Raw genomic sequence first — 19,979 nt, forward strand, 5'->3', positions numbered from 1 at the left:
GAGACGTTCCCATCAGGGATTTCCCCTGTAGACCTGTTGGCCAGTCCGACCATGACAGTTGCCCGTAGCAAGTCTTGTTGGACTGGTCCTGCACCCCGACAGGTCATTTAACTCCATACAACAAACATAACATTCTCCAGTGTAGATCCCGTACAGGTCATAAATGCATACCCTCCAACATGACCCATTCCATTAGGTACAAAATTGTCTGTTCCTGGACTTCCTTACCAGTGGCAGTTACACAGGTGGGGCTCCAGCTCAGTCCAAAATTCAAAGAGGGGAGTCAAATCAACAGTCAGTGAGTCCAGGACAGTGATGTTTGGGGTGGCAGTAGGTCTGGCTCCCCTTTTTGAACATTGGACTGTGCTGCAGCCTCACATCTGCCACTGGCAGGGAAGTCCAGCAACAGACCATTTTGTACCTAATGGAATGGGTCATGTTGGAGGGTATGTAAATGTGATCGAACATAAGGACTTAATCACATAACGCAGTATGATACAAAAACCTAGATTTTATTAAACAAAAAGGAGCTTATACAAATATATATTATCCAGTTCTACCGTGAAGTGCTGGAGGTTTCCCAATCCATATTATTCCCCTATTAAACACACACAAACAGCAATTGTGTTACTGTAGAAGCTCCACCAAGACAAATGACAGTTGGATTGTTGGCTAAATAAACTAGATGACCTAGAGCAACAGGTGAAGCGAAGCTACTGTCAACGGAACATTCTAGTATAATCTAGAAATTCTAATCGGATGAAGATTGAGGACAGAGATGCAGACCGCCATCGCCAAAGACTTAATACCGCACCAGTATAGGGTCACCAAGAAATGGCGGCTGTCAGAACAGTTCTTAGCCGGGCTATAAAAAAAAAAACCTAAATACTTTCTCCCGGGCCGTTTCCACGACGCACGATTCTCCCGGGAAGGAGGAGCAGGAATGTTTTGGATAAGACAGGTCTAATGCAAATATTATACCGGAAGAGACCCACTGAAACGCGTCGCTGTGTAACGGCTGCACCTGAGGAGAGAGAGAAGATGGTAGTTAAACAATATAATGGCAATCACTAATGATCTGTCGGAGCAGCGGCTAGGAGCTTGTAGAGGCATTTTGCCGGGCGGTGGGGCGGGATGCGGCTGTTTAATATTTTGAAATCACTGGCCGGACACTGATTGGCTGAGATAATTCTCTCAGCCAATCATTTCAAAATATTTAGCAGCCACATCCTGCCAAATTGCCACTGCAAGCTCCCAGCCGCAGCTCGGACGGACCCCGCCACTACGGGCTGCCCGCCCCCCAAATGTCGGCAGGTTTCATGGAACATAGATCGTACGCTCCAATGAAATGGGGATGGATGTGAAAGAGTAAATATTCTTTGTAATGTGCTGCATGGTATGTAGGTACTATATGATTAATAAATAGGTTACGCTGTATATCTTTACCCTATATGTAGGAGCAATTCTTTGTAATTGAATTTACATTTTCTGCTGCTACTTTTATATGTAGAGTAATAGAACAGAAAGGCATATAAATGGGAAATATACATATACACATAATGACTTCTTTCTTCCCAAACACCGCAAAGAGAAAAACGGGATCTGCAATGTGGTCCGGAAAATTGAAGCAGCCAAACTTACTGGTTCTGTATCAGGCATCAGTGGTCAACATCTGCATCCTCAAACTGCCCGGTCACCGCGGGTACAGCTTCCACGTCCATGCCATCTGGAAAACATATTGGGAAACTCTTAAGTATACTAAGATGGGCGTTCTATTGAAGATGGCTCATGACAACCAAATTCTCTCTCTCATCTTTTTAGCAGGTGCTAAATAAGTAAGTAGGATCCGGTTGGTTGCTATGGGCAACATTCGACCTTCAATAGCATTCCTATCTTAGTAAATGTACCCTTTAGTCTGTATCTGTACAAGTCTAAATGCCGATTGTACCCAAAGCATTGGTGCAACTATTCTAAAGTATTTAAGTGATGGACACCACATCACAGAGAAAATACATTTTACTTGGAACTGTGGAATGATTACTAATATAGGATAAACACCAGGCAACCTCAGTGGCTAGCTCAGCTACAGCAAAAGGATATCTACGTTATTAGACCAGGGGAGGGATTACCAGCTGACCCCACAGCTTGCTGGATAGACTAATAAGCAAACAGAAAAGGCATCTGCTCCACAAAGGTGTATTCAAATTCGGAGGTCTATTAAAGGACAGTGGGTCCCCCATCTAGACTGGGAAAAGTGCGTAAAAAGGACTAAGACCCTTAATCTGGTTCACTCGCAAAGGCAAATTCCTTCTCAAATGGACAAAACCATGTTCGCTGCAGGGGGGCAGATATAACATGTGCAGAGAGAATTAGATTTGGGTGGGGTGTTACTTCAAAGTGAGATCTTTATGGCAGTGTAAAAATAAAGCAGTCAGTATTTTCCCTGCACAGAAACAAAATAACTCACCCAAATCTAATTCTTCTCTCTGCACAAATTATATCTGCCCACCTGCAGTGCACATGGTTTTGTCCATTTGAGAAGGAATTTGCCTTTGCGAGTGAACCAGAATAAGGGCCTTATTGTGTAAACTGCAGGAATATCCATTCATTGCCAGCAGGGGACAGCAGAGAATTTGAGACCTTTAAAATATAAACATAATGAGTTTGATAGTTTAGACTTATTTGTCATTGCGTGCCGAACTATATTCCTAGCCTTACATGCAATTGTCGGTGGTCTGGATCGGTTATAATTAGGTACGTTTAAATTGGACCCATTCCTTTGAGGATTAATGACCACAGTGTGGTCTTCTTAGAAAGTATTATTTACAGTGCACACATACCTCGGCAGCGCTGTACAGAGAGTATTTGAACATTCACATCAGTCCCTGCCCCAGTAGAGCTTGCACTATATTCCCTACCACATGTACACGCGCGCGCGTACACACGGTTAATTTTGTTAGGAACCAATTAATCTACCAGTATATTTTGGGATTGTGGGAGAAAACCGTAGTACCCAGAGGAAACCCACGCAAGCACAGGGAGATTATAGAAACTCCGCACAGTTAGGGCCATAACCTTGGTGCAGTGAGGCAGTAATGCTAACCATTACACATCCGTGCTGCACACAGAACTTCATGCCTGGCACATAGCAAATATTAGTAGAATGGGTGGAATAGTACTTTGCGTTACGCTCTCACAGCCATAAGATCTATCCAAGCAGAGTTTGTATGTTCTTCCCATGCCTGTGTGGGTTACCTCTGGGTACTCCGGTTTCCTCCCATAATTCAAGATTATGCTGGTAAATTAACTTGGTTATGATAATTGAATTAACATTTTTTTTTATTAAGCTAATGTATGTGTTCATGTGATAGGAAACCGATCATAAGCCGCTATGTAGCAGGAATTCATGGGAATGAAAGGGGGATTAACCCCTTGAGTGGTATGCCTGGAAATTTTCCGGGCTCAGCTGCGCTGCAAAAGCATACCATGAATATAGAATAGGCGCGCGCCAGTGGTGTCCAGGTGTGCACCACTAGAGCCCAGTCACATCCTTTCAGTCCCCCCCCCCCCCCCCCATCACCTTTTCTCCGGCGATCGGTGTGCCAGAGCTCCCCTGCCCTGACCCGCCCGCCGTCACTTTTTTTTACAGGGAAGTTGGCAGCAGGCTCACGTATGGTCGGGGGGACTTGGAAGCGTTCAGGCACCCCAGCCGCCGCGAACATCCCCCAGCCTGCCACCGACGTCACTGCTGAATGTGACAGCCAGGCGGCTAAGGCAGCGGCTGCAGGGAAGCTCCGGCGTACTAACGCCAGAGGTGAGGGGGCTTCCAACTTCATGTGGTGGGTTTTGCTGAGGCTGCCCTGGTAGGTTTGTCCTGCCCCAGCAAAACCCACCGCCCAAGGGGTTAATTTACCAAGGTAAAAAAGAAACCGGGCGCTGGTATGAGGTGCCTCCAATTTGAATATGGTTAGCAGCTGCCAATACGTGGTTATAGTGGACCACTAAGACTATGTACAACTACAGAAATTAAGCAGCACTGTATATAGTGATTTTAACACATATGAAGGGATTGCCTGTTAATAATACATTTATTAACACAATATTAGTACAATAGACACAATATATAAAAAAACATAAAAAAAAAATATACATAGATATAAGAATTAATAACCCTTTTCTGGTCAGTAGGGGGATTTACTTGTAATGGTTTGTCTTCCTTTTAGATAAACAGGTTGTGGCAGTTGGCTTTTGGCATGTGTAAAGTCTCACCACTTTGGATAAGGGATTATTTCCGGGTTTGGGTCCGTAGTCCTCACTATTCTGAGGGGGTGCAAATGCTGTAGGCAGGGCCGCTGGAGGAATTGCAATGTTAAAAACGAGGGAGATTCTGTAAGTAAAATCTCCCTTGTTTTTACTCGTTTTTAACATTGTTTAAAAGTGATCACCTTATGTTTGTCTTCTGTTCACACTAAAATGTTTAAAGATCATGTTTTCAATGTACACTCATTAATTACTGGGATTGCCTGAGTAGTTGTGGGTAGTTACCAATTAAGTAAGGGTATAAAAACCCCAAACAACCCGATAGCAGCATCACCTTGAAAAAGCTGACACTCAGCGAAACGCGTCGGAGGGACACTACTACACCCTTATCTTGTACAAAAGGAACTTTGGCATTGATCCTATTTGGCCTCCTCTTCCATGAGAAAAAAACATCTATTGGTGACCAGCAAACAAATCCGTCTTACCCTGCTAAAGGACACCACCTGTTGGGAAGCTCCACAAGGTCCTTGCAATTCCTCCAGCGGCCCTGCCTACAGCATTTGCACCCCCGCAGAATAGTGAGGACTACGGACCCAAACCCGGAAATAATCCCTTATCCAAAGTGGTGAGACTTTATATATGCCAAAGCCAACTGCCACAACCTGTTTATCTAAAAGGAGGACAAACCATTACAAGTAAATCCCCCTACTGACCAGAAAAGCGTTATTAATTCTTATATCTATGTATATTTTTTATTATATGTTTTTAATATATTGTGTCTATTGTACTAATATTGTGTTAATAATAAATGTATTAACAGGCAATCCCTTCATACAGGTGTTAAACTCACTATATACAGCGCTGCTTAATTTCTGTTATTCATGGGAATGACCCAAAAAATAAAAAAATTCCTGTGTCCTGTCTCCGTGTGAAAGGGTCTTTGTGAAATTCCCGGGTGTTATGCCCTGGGAAATACACACAGGTTTTTTGCAGAGTTTTTCCTGGGTAATACACGGGTGTATGGCAGTGTGAACAGGTTAGACCCGGGTATCTCTCAAAAAATGCAAAAAAGCAAGTTCATTGCATTGCTCAAAGCTGCTTTTTAAACAGCCAATCAAAGCTGCTCTTAGATACCACACACTTGATGGCAGGCCTAACAGGGGAAGCAGAGTGAACGGGGCAGACACGGGAATTTCCCAGGTCTAAGGTGCAGTATGAATGGGGTCTGTAGATCTGAGACGCTCTATGCCCCGCCAAAAACATGGCAACAAAAACCCGGGATTTTGCAGGGGCGGCAATGAGAACGCAGCATAAGTTAAAACGTGTCAGTGTCATATAATAGGAATAATAATTACCTTCATATTCCAGAGCGGAGTCCTCAGTCCGTACTCCGGCCATTGTGTGCTGACTAGCAATAGAGTTAGCCAACATGCCCTCTAACCTCTCCAGAGTGGCCTGCCCTTCGGAGGTGAGCCGGGACAAGCCCTCCTCATACGTGTAGAAGCTAGGGATGTCTCCTTGCCCTCGTTCTGGAAGAAACGGTGTAAAATGCTTCTATTAGTTACAATGTCCGACCATAACGAAACACGCCCATTAATGTCTGCAGTGACAGAGCAGAGATCGGTGTAACCCAACGTCATAGAATAAAAGGCTTTCTGGGAGCATTTAGTTTTTTTAATGTTCATTTATTGCAGGCAAGCCACGTCAGATGGATTAAAACGGCTTAGTAAAAAAAAAAAAAAAAAAAGCTATTTTTAGTATGGAGCGAAAAAAAATAAAAAAAAAAGCCAGTTATAAGGGAATCCCCCTGGTATAATTCTCCATTGTTGTTGCTTGTGGTATTCAGTTGAGGGCGCTAAACTAATGCAGTAAAATTCAACACACAGATCTATAGGAAGGGTGAGCCAGATCAGAGAGGTGCTAAGTCTGCCTCGCATCAAGCTAAGAATCCACAGACTCCTCCACTAACAACCCAATAGGACAGAAAACCACAACAAACATTCTCAATCTGAAAGGGTGAAACATTCAATAAACTGTAAAATGCCTCCTGGTTTAAGCTCCTTCGGGTTTATTGAAATTCAAAACCTTCGGTCCTATTGAGAGGTCTCTAAATGCACTTTGTACATTTTAATGTGCTTAGTCTTTCTACATGTATTTTGATGTAAATATAAATAAGTAGTAAAAAATGGTTTTATTAGAACATGTTAAAATTACAGCCTCATAGCTTTGGATTGTTATTACAAAACATTAAAACAAGGTTTCTGAGAGATTGAGACAAATATATATAGTGGCAGGGACAGCATCTTCACACATGACAGTAATGTGGGAGATCCAGTCCAGGTTTTAGAGAGGCAGCAGCAAGAAAATGGATGTGATCAGGGTTGGGCTGATTATCAGCACCTGTGGCTTCCTAATAAAAGTGTTTCCAGGGTAGAGGGTAAATGTTCCTGATGGTGGATTAGCTGCCCAGGTGATAGGATGGGTGTAGGGAACACTGGAGCATTCTGAAGAGAGAACTATGCTGTGATTACCTATATGCAGCAATGCTGTAACTATACTTGCCTATGCTGTGTACCTGGTGTGCTGTGACCTGCTCCAAAAATCCAGTGTCATGACTGTCGGGGCTGGCCTGACAGCCGTGACCCTGTCCCGTTCTCGGCCAGCAAGATTCAATGTCCCGCCTGCCGAACACTGAAAAGGGGGCGTTGCCGCGAAATAAGGCCGTCGATCGTCGACAATCCAAGGCCGTTCTCGGAAGAACGGGCCCGACTGCTTCTAAAATCGGGTCCGTTCTGCTGGGATCCCTGTTCAATGATTTCCCGGCGGGAATGGCTAATCCCCCAACCCCCCCCCCCCCCCCCCCCCAAGACTTCTTGATCCAGTGTATGTGATTCCTTAAGGATTCCATGGTTTTTAAATTAATAATACATTGTGGAAAAACTTTTCTAGCCCTGCAGGAAAGCAATTCCTAATCTTACTGATACAAACACCTTGATGAGCGATTAGTGTTACCACTGAGCCTGCTTTATGGCATGCAAGATACAGAACACCAACGATTAACCAGAGCTGGTCACACGTATCCTACATAATACTGGCCTAGCCAGACCATGAACCTGGGGACAGACAGCAGTTGTGAGGAGATCAGAGACTAACGTGGCACAAATCTGACTTGTGCTGGATCATCCCAGTAAGCCAATTGTGCAAACAGGATAAGGTGCATGACATCTGGAGGCTACAAGTCCTAGGAGACACAATACTGCAGTCAGGGCAGCCAGTATCACATAGCCCAATCATTACACATCATGCAGAGAAACCATGGTCATTACACATGGAAAACCGAAGCAAACCCAAAGGGACTAAATACCCAGAGTGATATACAACGAGTACAGGAAGGCAGTGTGCAAAAGTTGTGCAACAACACACATGTAGGCGAAATAACCGGTCGATCACCGGCAGTGTAAAATAAACGTACAAAAAACACACCAAGAGGAAAAGTTTATGACGTAACTAACCCACGCGCACTATAAGTGCTAATCGCAGACAAAGGTCTCCCAATAGGGTAAAAACATTGGTGACTAACAGAATAAAGGCTAAGATATTGGTTTCTTTTATGATCGATAAATAAAACCATTCACAGAGGAATGTGAACAAGTGATAGCGGTTTTACTACCCTTTATCCAGCAAATCTGACAAAAACACTGAAAGTAGTCTAAGCCAACATCTATTTTATCTATCTCTCTATCACTTCCCAGTTAAAAAACTCATTATGTATAGTTATGAGCAGAGGAGAGAAAGGATGGACATGATAGAAACGGTCACCTATCAAGGGTTTTACCAAGGTCCAGGAGGGAAATGAAGGGAAGAATTAGAACACGAGGACATGCAGTGACACTGGGAGATGGTTCAGGGGAAATCTGAGGAGAAATGACTTCACAGAAAGGGTAGTAGTCAAGTGGAATAGCCTCCCATCAGAGGTGGTAGAGGATAAGACAGTAGAACAATTTATGGTAAAAAAAAAAAAAAAGGGAGGTGGGGGCAGACTAGATCAACCGAATGGTAGAATTAGACGGCAGATGAGAAACAAAGTTCTAAATTTCAAATTTTAGCATGTTTTCCCAGTGCCAGTGGCTACAATATGCAAATTAAAGGGAAGACTCATCAACATTCTTACATGTTTGAACTACAAGAGGCAGCTGCTGGGAGAGAATAGAGTTCCTCTCTGTCATTCAGCCATCTATACAGATTTTGTGTGTTTGGGTTAACAGACTTACCCTGATAGACCTATAATGTTATTAGATAGTGTGGCAGATGTTCCCAAACACAGCCCTTAATAAAGCCCAACGGTCAACGTGTTAAGTTTATCCATGCTTGGCCACAGGTAACTTAATTAGTACCTGAGCGGATTTGATTTAACAATCTGTGCTGAGCCATGGACATACTTGGACTGTTGGGGTTTCTTGAGGGCTGCGTTTGGGAACCTCTGGAGCAGGGTGAAGCAGACAGTGAGGAGGAAACGTAACCCACCGTGTGCCTCCACATCATACTCCTCTCCTTCAAAGTCGTCATCAGAGTCTTCATCCTCGATGTCGGGGTGCAGGGCCTGGCACTCACACATTGCAGTGAACATATCTCCTACTGAAATGAAAAGCACTTTTTTCTTAAAATATACAGTTTTTTTTATTTTTTTTAGGAAATTGCAATAAAATCACAAAGAACAATCAGCAGCTATTTGACAAATGGTAGCAGTAGCTACATGGTGTAATTACTTAATTTTGGCATCTGGTAAATTTAGGAAAGTCCCACAGTAAAAGTAAAAGGAAGTATTGGGTCATGTATTGGGCCCTCCTACCACCAAGTCTGTCTGTTTTATCACTGTCTACTATTGTAAAGCGCAACGGAATCTGCTGCGCTATGTAAGAAACTGTAAATAATAAATATGGGATAGAAGATGGTAATTAAAGCATCTGGGAAATTACTTCCAAAGGTTGTTGAGTTTTGGGTACGACCACCATATATGGAGCCTACAGGAGGTGCACGTAGAATGACCTATAGGGAAATATATACACAAAACAGCAGCAAAAGAACAACCCTAACCATTACGATGATCTAGGGCAGCACAGACGTGTGATCATTAGCATTACTGCCTCAGCACACTGAGGTCATGGGTTCCATTCCCACCATGGCCCTAACTGTGGGGAGTTTGTATATTCTCCCCGTACTTGCGTGGGTTTCCTCCGGGTACTCCGGTTTCCTCCCACATTCCAAAAATATACAGGTAGGTAAGTTGGCTCCCAACAAAAATAAACCCTATAATGTCTGTGTGCGTGTACATGTGGTAGGGAATATAGATTGTAAGCTCAACTGGGGCAGGGACTGATGCGAATGGCCAAATATCTGTAAAGCACTGCAGAATGTGTGTGCTATATAAATAGCTGGTAATAAATAAGGGAAATTAATTATGAGTAACACTCCATATTGTCATTTTAACTATATCTGATAAACAAAATATTTCTATAAGTCTACACATCAATTTACAGCAGTCATTAGTATCTGCTGGGTACAGAAGTCCCATTAGAGACAAGCCCCCCCCATACGCTAGGACTGAACACGTAAGTCAGCACAAATGGCCGCAGCAGGAATCAGTTCTGTGCATCCGCGTGGGTGTTGCCCGATTAAACCAATATCTCAGTGCTATGATACAGGCCAGATTGTGCTAGAAGAATCAGAGCAGACAACGACACCCCAGGCAGAAAAGAGGAACTGCGCGGGTTATGAAAGATGCAGGGTGATAGAATGATGACTATATACCAGCCTGTCATATCTAGCCCCGTTGGCTTGTCTACAACTACTCCCATTGTCCAACTATTCCTTTTAAAAGCTGTCCTTCACAAGACATACAGAAATATTACACTATGAACCAATGCAATTGCGGATATTACACAATGCTTACATCCCACCCATTAAACATAATTATATATTGTAAAGACCAATAGGAAATATGCCAACACAATCCGGTTCTGGCAATATTTGAACGTACAATCTGATTTCTCTTCAGGAACAAAGCGGACTTCTGTGATTGGCTCCTCATCGTCGTCGTCGTCGTCATCATCATCATCATCGCTGCTCTCCTCTTCCCCATCCGCTTTCATCTTTGCTTCCTTTCCATCATTATCTAGAACAGTTGCAGTAAAGCATTAAGTGCATCATTCTCTTGAACAAGTAGCATCATATAATGGTAACCTAAATTCCACCGGGTAAATGACAATCCAAATAGCCCAAAAGCAGCACAACTGCTATTAATATAAAGGTGCAGACAATTACGTGGTGCGACAAAGATGTACATTTGTGGTTATTATTTCAACATTTGAAAGTGGAAGCGTTCTTTACAGAACAGTGGTAGATATAGCAGCCCGGGGCGCTGATTGTGATGTAGGAATAAAGAGTTCTGCACAGGACAAAGCATGTTGCAATGCAAAAGGGGCCAAATATGTACATTATATTTTTGCATGCTGGGAAAATACCGGCTGCTTTTGCATGTAGCCCACAAATTCTGGACAGTTTTATTCTAAACACAGGCGCCCCTCCCACATACAGCCCTCTCCGCCTGTCACACAGGCGCCCCTCCCACATACAGCCCTCTCCGCCTGTCACACAGGCGCCCCTCCCACATACAGCCCTCTCCGCCTGTCACACAGGCGCCCCTCCCACATACAGCCCTCTCCGCCTGTCACACAGGCGCCCCTCCCACATACAGCCCTCTCCGCCTGTCACACAGGCGCCCCTCCCACATACAGCCCTCTCCGCCTGTCACACAGGCGCCCCTCCCCCATACAGCCCTCTCCGCCTGTCACACAGGCGCCCCTCCCCCATACAACCCTTTCCGCCTGTCACACAGGCGCCCCTCACTCATACAACCCTCTCCGCCTGTCACACAGGCGCCCCTCACTCATACAACCCTCTCCGCCTGTCACACAGGCGCCCCTCCCACATACAGCCCTCTCCGCCTGTCACACAGGCGCCACTCCCACATACAGCCCTCTCCGCCTGTCAAACAAGCGCCCCTGGGATACAGTAAAAATCCCGGCGTTCAGAATCCCGACCGCCGAAATCCCAACACCCCTGGAGGGAGAATAAATTAGCGTGCCGAGCGCAGCGAGGCACCGGGCTCGCTGCGTGGCGAGTGCAGTGAGCCCGCAAGGGGGGGGGGGTGATCCACGCCTCCCCCTTGTCGGGATTCCGAACGCCAGGATTTCATACTGAATCCGCGCCCCTCCCACATACAGCCCTCTCCGCCTGTCACACAGGCACCCCTCCCACATACAGCCCTCTCCGCCTGTCACAGGTGCCCCTCCCCCATACAGCCCTCCCTCCCCTGCAATACAGCATGTGATTTGCTCTTACTAAAGGCTCAGTTACTTTCCCTTAATTTATTCTTAAACCAGAATCAGGTCCCCGGCCTCCTAATACAGAAAGAGCCCATAACGGATTTAATGTCTGAATATCAGGTATTAAGAACATTTTAATTTGATCAAGTTTGTCACCATAAAAGAAAAAAAACATTCTATTAAGGTTCCACCACTTTTCACCGCGATCCTTCATCCTGAGTGACAACGTTGCTGTGAGATCTGCAAAACATCCGCTAAAAACGTCCGCCTTGCTCAGTGACTGTTCTTTTAGTATAAATACAGCCGAGTCAGTTTAGTTAAATATTGCACCCAAAAAAAAAAACCAGTCGATGTGAGTGATGCTGGCATCTTTAGCGGGTACTTTGCACATCTCGCAGCAACGTTGGCACTCAAAAGGTTAAACATAACGCACAGCAGATTCTCCAAGTACAGTCTAGTCTGTAGAGCATTGGATCTAGGTTCGGACTGTCAGCTCTACTGACCAGCGGAACTAGAATGAGAAATTCTGTCCATGATCCAATAAGGTTAGAGTAGTACAGATGCTAGCAGCCAATCACAGGGGCTGATGCAGTTAGCTACGAGTCGCCTTGCCTCGCGAGTACGTGTGCGCATATCGTAGCAGCTTCGTAGAGGCTGGTAACATGCATTATAGCAGCTAGGCGAGTCTCATCCTACCTCCCAGCCTGGAGTTCACCATGACATAGAGATGCTCCTCAGGATATGCTGCGGTGTCTCGGGAAATAGCGTGCAGACTGATCGAGGGGTATTCCAAGGAAAAGCCGAGACCAGAACTATTAATCCAGGACAACTGGCTGAAAGACAAGAAATGATGCAGGCATGGAGGTGAGTAATATGGTACTGTATACAAGTGGAATGGAACAGTGTCACCCCTGTCAGGCCTACCAGCACAACATGTTAAGTCAGTAGGCCCATGTCAGCTCCAGGGTATCACTAGGCAGCCCAGGCTCATCCCCCATACCAGCTGCGCTCTCCCCATGTCAGCTCCCAGGTACAGTGCACTAATAGTCACTAGATAGCCAAATCTTATCCCGACACCAGCTGCACTCTCCCGTGTCAAGTCCCAGGTACAATGCAGTAATGGTCGCTAGGCTCCCAGGCTCATCCCCTGGCATCAGCTGCTCTCCCCCATATGTCAGCTCTCCCGGTACAGTGCAGTAATAGTCAATAGGCAGCCCAGGCTCATTCCCTGACACCAGCTGCGCTCCACCCATGTCAGGTCCTGGGTACCGTGCAGCTCAGACTCACCCCCCTGACACCAGCTGCGCTCCACCATACATCAGCTCTCCCGGTACAGCGCAGTAATGGTCACTATGCTTCCCAGGCTCCCCCCATATGTCAGATCTCCCGGGAACAGTGCAGTAACATACCTACCAACATGACCCTCTCCAGGAGGGACAGAATACTTTATTTCTGGACTTCCTCTTAAATTAGGATCACCATCACCTGTGGTGAAACACCTTTCTTATCAATTAACCTGTTTAAAGGGTCATGTTGGGAAGTATGCCGTTTCCCGGTATAATGGCCGCTACCTGTCGCTGATGTAGAGGGTGCCTGTGCCCAGCCGCTGGCCGCTCATCACCGCCTCAGTTCCTGGCTGCAGCCGCCGGACCCCGTGCCCGGGGGGAGAGATGGAAGAGAGCAGCCTGTCAGCCATCATTGTGCGAGGTGGAGGTGGAGACTGTGACAGACAGCCGCGCCACCACGTGACACACACAACGTGCCGAAGGAGGCTCCGCCCACACGCTTACCGGAAGTGACGACGGAGGGCGGAAGACGGCCTAGTGCCTGGCGCAATTTCCCGCGCAGCCATGGAAACCATGGCAACCGCCTTCACTGCAGAGATAATAAACTGGGCATATAATAAATGGGGATGGCATCGGCGCGTCTACCATCGATATCGATGTTAGCATAACATGCAACAGATGTTTATCGATGGATATTGAATTACCGATGGTCATCCCTATTTCTGACAGAAATCTAGAGGTATAGGTGACCATCGGCGTGTAAACCATCGATGGACACTGTTGATGCCCACTCCGTGTGTTATGCCATCAATAGAATAAACTATGTGATATACAACAATCGATAGTTGTAGCTATCGATGGTCATCCATTTTCTTTGACTGACTGGCCCATGAGCCAAACAGAAGGTGGGGGTGGGGCTATGCTCCGTGTTTCAGCACCTTGAAAAAAAAATAAACATTGTTTCTGCTGTGCCATCGATGTAGGGAAAGCATCTGGTTCTCCTCCATCAATGGCAAAAAAAAAAAAATATCCGACATCGGCCATAAATCATCAATGAGTTTGAATCATCGATGGCAATCCCTAATCGATGGTAAGTTCCTTGATCGATGGGTGATGGTCACCACTAGCCTAGCTAGAGGAAGGAATTAGGGAAGGTCTGAGGTGGTTCTAGTAGCTGAGATTGTCTGGTGACTATGGTCTGTTGTGGCTTGCTGGGACTTGTAGTTCCACCACAGCTGACACCATAAACTCTCAGGGCATGAGTCCCAGGATTGGCTTCCATAATAAAAAACTCCACGGTTGCCATGCATATTTACTCACCTGTGTGGGTGCAGCCGGGCTGATGATACCGTGAGACAGATGGGTGGTTGGGCGGTCTGTTGACGGGAGCCGGGTGGGCGGGGTCTTTCTCCGGGAGCCGGTGCGAGAGAACGGTGCGGGTAACCAGCGTGCCCAGGATCAAGGCGTCTCAGGCGGACTGCGCAGAGTGACCTCAGACCTCGTCACACTGCACAGAGTCGCACTGCCGGGTACGGAAGAAGGGTGCTCAGACACTGCCTGGCATTAGTCTGCGCATACGTAGTCTAATGCCGAAATCCTGGGATTGGAAACTTCAATCCCGGGATTGAAATCCCGGCATTTTAGGGGCCAGATCCTGCCGATCCCGGGATTGGCCACCCTAACAGAAACAATGTCTTGTGCAGAAAGAACACAGTGGACTTCTTTTGTCTTCCGAGATAAGGTGCTATCAGAGAGTTGCTTTTCTGTCGACTACTTACCGCTAAAGATACCTTTATGGGTTTCAATTCACCATCTCCTATGTAAGATATACGTAAGCACCGAATATTCACTTATCCTCAAAAGATACCTTTATTGCCTACTATCCACAATTTTTCTGTTAGCAATATGTAACCATCACCTGCAAGTGCTCTCTTTGGTGGCATAAATCTATAGGGAGAGACATCTGTCTTCCCTATTGTATGTCACCTATAGGGGTATCTTTATAAAAATCCTTATGGGATTCCCATTTCACCATTGCGGACTCCTTGTTCTTAAATTCCTTTTTGGGGGCCACGTTCCATGAAGACATTCCATTGTTTGGACAAGGATAAGATTTCTTCTCTGAAGACAAAAGAAGATGTCCACTGTGTTGTTTCTGCGCAAGACATCGTTTCTGTACTATATCTATTCTGTTTTGGTATTTTTGTCACCGGTGAATGTAGCACTGTTTTAGTACAGTGATGACCTGCAGCATAGGTAGCGCCATATACTTAATCACCTTTTTGTTTACTAGCCTTTTAAAGGAAAATTGCATAGTATATTTCAGTTGGGTTGCTTGGAGAGGACTTTAGAAGAATCATTTTCATCTAAATGTTTTGACTTGGGAAAGCTATATTGTTACTCGGTCAGCAGATTTCCAAATAATGCTAGATCCACACTATAAAGCCCCATACACACTGGGCGATAGGGTCTTCTGAGCGATATTGTTCTCAGTATCGTCTAGTGTGGACACTCAATATCGTTAACGATGATTGATATTTTCCAAACATGCAGGTCAATTTAGCTAAGCGACATTTTCTTCTACGATCCCCATGGCAGCCATAACACTGGGTTATCCCCGCCTCCTTCTAGTCTAGACAGGATGTTTTTTTTTCCAAGGACAGCCTACTTCGGGTATACTACCCCTCCTTTCACCCTCATGTGTGTCTTTCCCCCCCATTGTTTATTTTCAATGTATTTGTTAGGATGGGGGTGCTGCCCTGAACAACTAAAGAGTACAGATACATATGACAAGAGAAAGGAGTTCTCTTTGATAGGTGCACAAATGAGTTGTTGAAACTTCACGTTTTAATACATTTTATTTTTTTCCCATTTGAATATTTGGAAAAGAGGGAAGCAGTGAAATATACAAGAAAAGGAAAACATATACCATATATCCAAATCTTCAAGCGTTCCCTGAAAACTCACCTCTTCAGGCAATCCTATCATATTTAAGTACCACACGCATAACCCTCTGAGGTACTTATGTATTATATAGCTTCCCTTCTGGACCTACAAGCTATGCTATTACTGGTGCTTGTCCTTGTGTTTCCCTTCTATGTCCCTATAGATTGTAAGCTTGCAGCAGGGCCCTCCTTCCTCCAAGTCTGTCTGTTACTCAGTTTGTTTTATCACTGTCTACAATTGTAAAGCGCAACGGAATCTGCTGCGCTATATAAGAAACTAAATAAATAATTATACACATACATATTGCTTGTAAAGTAAAGGGGCATACACGCAGGGACATTTTCAGTCCATCTGACTAGATTGCTTAGTAATGGTGCACTGATCACTCCTGGTGTATGGCCTGCAGTGATGGTGATCCAACGCCTCGCTATCGCCCGCAGGAAAGACCGTACTTGCACCATCTATCCCGCTAGATCGCAGGGTTTTGCCTATAAACAATAGACAAAGCCACACTCAACATGATCGAGGGCGTACCACGATGCGTGGTCACCCCATATGTGGGGGCTTCAGTGATGAAATTACTAACAAGGTAGAATTGATTGAATTTTATTATCAGTGCTTTGGCTGTTCAGGTTTGATTCTCTAAATAATTGTGTCAGTTCTATTAGAGACAAATTCTAATTTTGGTATGATTTTGTTTCTACCAAGGAGGGAGATTGTATTGTCTCCAATTTATCATGTGCTGAGACATCGGAGATCATAAGAACTGTAGCGAATAATGCACTTATTATTCTAACCTCAGGTTGCTAACATGTAATATTGGTTGTGGTTCCACACTGGATCTTTTCCAGATAATCTTGGTGGCATTTAATACTTTACACCCCAAACACACCAGAGGATATAGTAAAGGATATCGCTCAGAAAGGGTTTTCTGAGTGTTATCTTCTTATGTGTACACTCAACATCGATAATGATGCACGCTCCTGCGCATTGTTGATGAACTGATGTCTGCTCAACTTGCCGGTATATTTGGCTGTATTGCTAAACGATCCGGATGTTCAGCAGGTCCCGGTGCTGGCACCAAGCAATATCATGTATCGATATTGTTCAGTGTGTACAATCAATATGGGCCATGCACAACCGATATTATTGGCTTGTCTGCCAATTCCTTATATTATAGGATAAATTATTGGTGATGGGGAGACAGGGTTCAAGTTGCTGTATAAGATAGTAAGGTATTAGTAATCAATCTACTCAAAATATGACCTAAAGTGGGTCATTTAGGTGTTATTGTGAGTAGATTGCTTTTAAGAAAGCCAAAAAATGGGCAAAAATGGTCATTCCCAAATGAATACAGAATAGTAGGAGACCAGATTGTTATTGGGGGAACCTGCTAAAATGCAGAACACAGTACTTATGTATTATCTGGACTCCCATTTTAAATGCACCCCATTTTTTCATACCCCTACTATCCAACTACGCATGGAGTTGATTTTATATAGTGTGGCGAGTGCAGCGAGCCACCGTGCCCGAAGCGTGGCGAGCGCAGCGAGCCCCCGCGAGGGGACGCGGTCTCATAAGAAAAACGGAAGTCCAAATATTACATAAGTACCCAGAGCACTTTTAGAAATACTGCAGCTCCTTCAGTCTTTAAACTCTGATGCTTTAATAAAGTTTTGGTACTGGTTTCCTAGCACGGCCACACCGATTCTAATCGGGGGCATCGCAGGTAAAAAAAATCTAATCGGTCGCATCGCATGCGTGCTAAAAAAATCGCATGCGATGGTCCCGACGCGATGTCCCCGATTTCCCATAGGGAACAATGTTAAATGCCTCAATTTACCCAAATGAACAGGGAACAATGTTAAATGGTCCAGAAACCCCCCAAAACACCCCAGAACAGTGAAATGGCCCCCCAAAATTAGTTAACGCCACCCCACGATCAACGTGAGCCCGCGAGGGGCGGCGGTACGCGTCCTCCGACCTTTTCATACCCCCACTATCCACGTCGGCGTGGAGTTGAGAATAGAATAGTGTGGCGAGCGCAGCGAGCCACCGAGCCCCGCGAGGGGACGCGGATACCTTCACAGTTATACGCGTCCCCTCGCGGGCTTCACAGGTGTCCGTGGCGACGCGGACACCTGTGAAGCCCGCGAGGGGACGCGTTTACCTGTGAAGGTATCCGCGTCCGCTCGCCACGCTTCGGGCTCGGTGGCTCGCTGCGCTCGCCACACTATTCTATTCTCAACTCCACGCTGACGTGGATAGTGGGGGTATGAAAAGGTCGGAGGACGCGTACCGCTGCGCTCGCCACGCTTCGGGTTCACGTTGATCGTGGGGTGGCGTTAACTAATTTTGGGGGGCCATTTCACTGTTCAGGGGTGGTTTGGGGGGTTTCTGGACCATTTAACATTGTTCCCTGTTGATTTGGGTAAATTGAGCCATTTAACATTGTTCCCTATGGGAAATCGGGGGCATCGCGTCGGGACCATTTAATGCTTATTTAGCCGCATGCGACGCGTCTGACGCGATTTTTTAACTTTTCAATGCATTTCAATGGGAAATCGGGTCCATCGCATACCACTATTAAGGGCACAAGATCAATGCGATTGTGGCCGTGCTAGGAAACAAGTACCAAAGTTTTAAAAAAAAAACCCTGTATCTTTATTTTAACTGGCTCATTAGTCAATTTGTGCCAGGGCACAGTGAGAAAAGCTTACCAGCGACACTAGGATGAAGGCCGTGAAGTATAGCCTCAGTGATGTTTGCATTTCAGAGCAGGGCTGGTTAAATCAGTCCTCGAAATCTAACAGCCCATGTTTACCAGACCACCTAGCGGGTGCACAGGTGCAGTCATTACTAACTGCCACATTTTCAAATATGTGCTGTGATCATTTCTAACACACATTCTACCGTTCCACTGGTGGTCTGGAAAACATATGTTGGTAGATATCAAAGACCAGTTTGGCCAGTCCCATTCCAGGGTGTAGGTGGCATTATGGCAGAAGACACACTAAGATGTGAGACTTCCTATCTAGGGTTGCCAATCCCTGGAACCCGGGATTTGGCCCTAAAAAGTCCGGGATTAGACTGCTCAGTCTGACGCCGGGCAGCGGCCAGACTATTCCCAACCCCAGCGTGCAGCCTGACTAAGAGGCCACGCTGTGCAGTCCACACCGCCCACTCTGCTGCCATCTCCTGTTCCTGTGTGCGCACACTCTGTTGCTGCCCCCTGCCCTTCTCCTGCTGCTGAGGAGGTGCACGCACCCACTGCTGTTTGCTCCACTCCCAGCCACCCGCCAATGTAACTAAATGTGTGGGTCGGCCAGTGTGGGGGTGGGTATGGGGACACGCCTGCTAACTAGGGATGAGCATTTTTCAATCCCGGGATTGGCATCCCTATTCCTATCCTTCCGACTTTTTTTTTTCTTTGTATATTTTGTCCACTGCCACATTGCCTTGAAAACTGCTACACAAGGTCTTCTTTACACCAGTCGCTCTAGGGGACAGAGTTCTATTGAATAAGATCAGAGTTCTATCGAAGATGGGATGCTGTCCATTGCAACCCATCAGATTCTACTATTGATTTAGCGCCTTCTAGAACAGGCATGTCGAAACTACGGCCCTCCAGCGGTTGTGAAACAGTTTTGCCATTAGGGAATACTAAAACTAGGGCAAGGCATGCTGGGATGTGTAGCTTCACAACAGCTGGAGGGCCACAGTTTGGACATGCCTGTTCCAGAAGATAATCAATATAATCTTGTTGGTTGCTACTGGCAACATCCCATCTTAGTACATTTATCCCCTCAGAGAGAGAAGTAGAATCCATTCTAATTACCGGTTGGCGTGATAAAACTTCCATTTCAACATGTTTGATGTAGCAATTTTATTAGCATGCAGGTGCCAACTGCGGTCTGACCATCGTTCCAATATATACTGTACCATAGAATATGCCAGACATATGGAATATATAAACTGCATACAAATTGGGAAATTTCATATTCCTTTTAAAGTAGGACAATATACTCTGGAAAAAATTAATAAACCTCATATGTTAATTCTCCCCGCTAACATCAGCCATTGCGATAAAATATTCTTTAGA

The 19,979-nt window shown here is 45.5% G+C and overlaps 1 protein-coding gene across 1 annotated transcript; it reads right to left on the bottom strand.

The window, feature by feature from the left end:
* Positions 1 to 491: 491 nt before the first annotated feature.
* On the bottom strand, positions 492 to 13,415 carry CLNS1A (chloride nucleotide-sensitive channel 1A). The gene is made up of 7 exons (XM_083170203.1): positions 13,217 to 13,415; positions 12,342 to 12,478; positions 10,298 to 10,432; positions 8,785 to 8,895; positions 5,616 to 5,789; positions 1,642 to 1,726; positions 492 to 1,024 (listed from the first exon to the last, which is right to left on the bottom strand). The coding sequence occupies exons 1-6, from the start codon at positions 13,342 to 13,344 to the stop codon at positions 1,659 to 1,661; spliced, it is 753 nt and encodes a 250-aa protein (XP_083026329.1). The 5' UTR covers positions 13,345 to 13,415; the 3' UTR covers positions 492 to 1,024; positions 1,642 to 1,658.
* Between the last annotated feature and the right edge of the window lie 6,564 nt (positions 13,416 to 19,979).

The sequence above is a fragment of the Crinia signifera genome, chromosome 2 (assembly GCF_055691185.1).
Source record: "Crinia signifera chromosome 2, ASM5569118v1, whole genome shotgun sequence".
Classification (NCBI taxonomy): domain Eukaryota; kingdom Metazoa; phylum Chordata; class Amphibia; order Anura; family Myobatrachidae; genus Crinia; species Crinia signifera.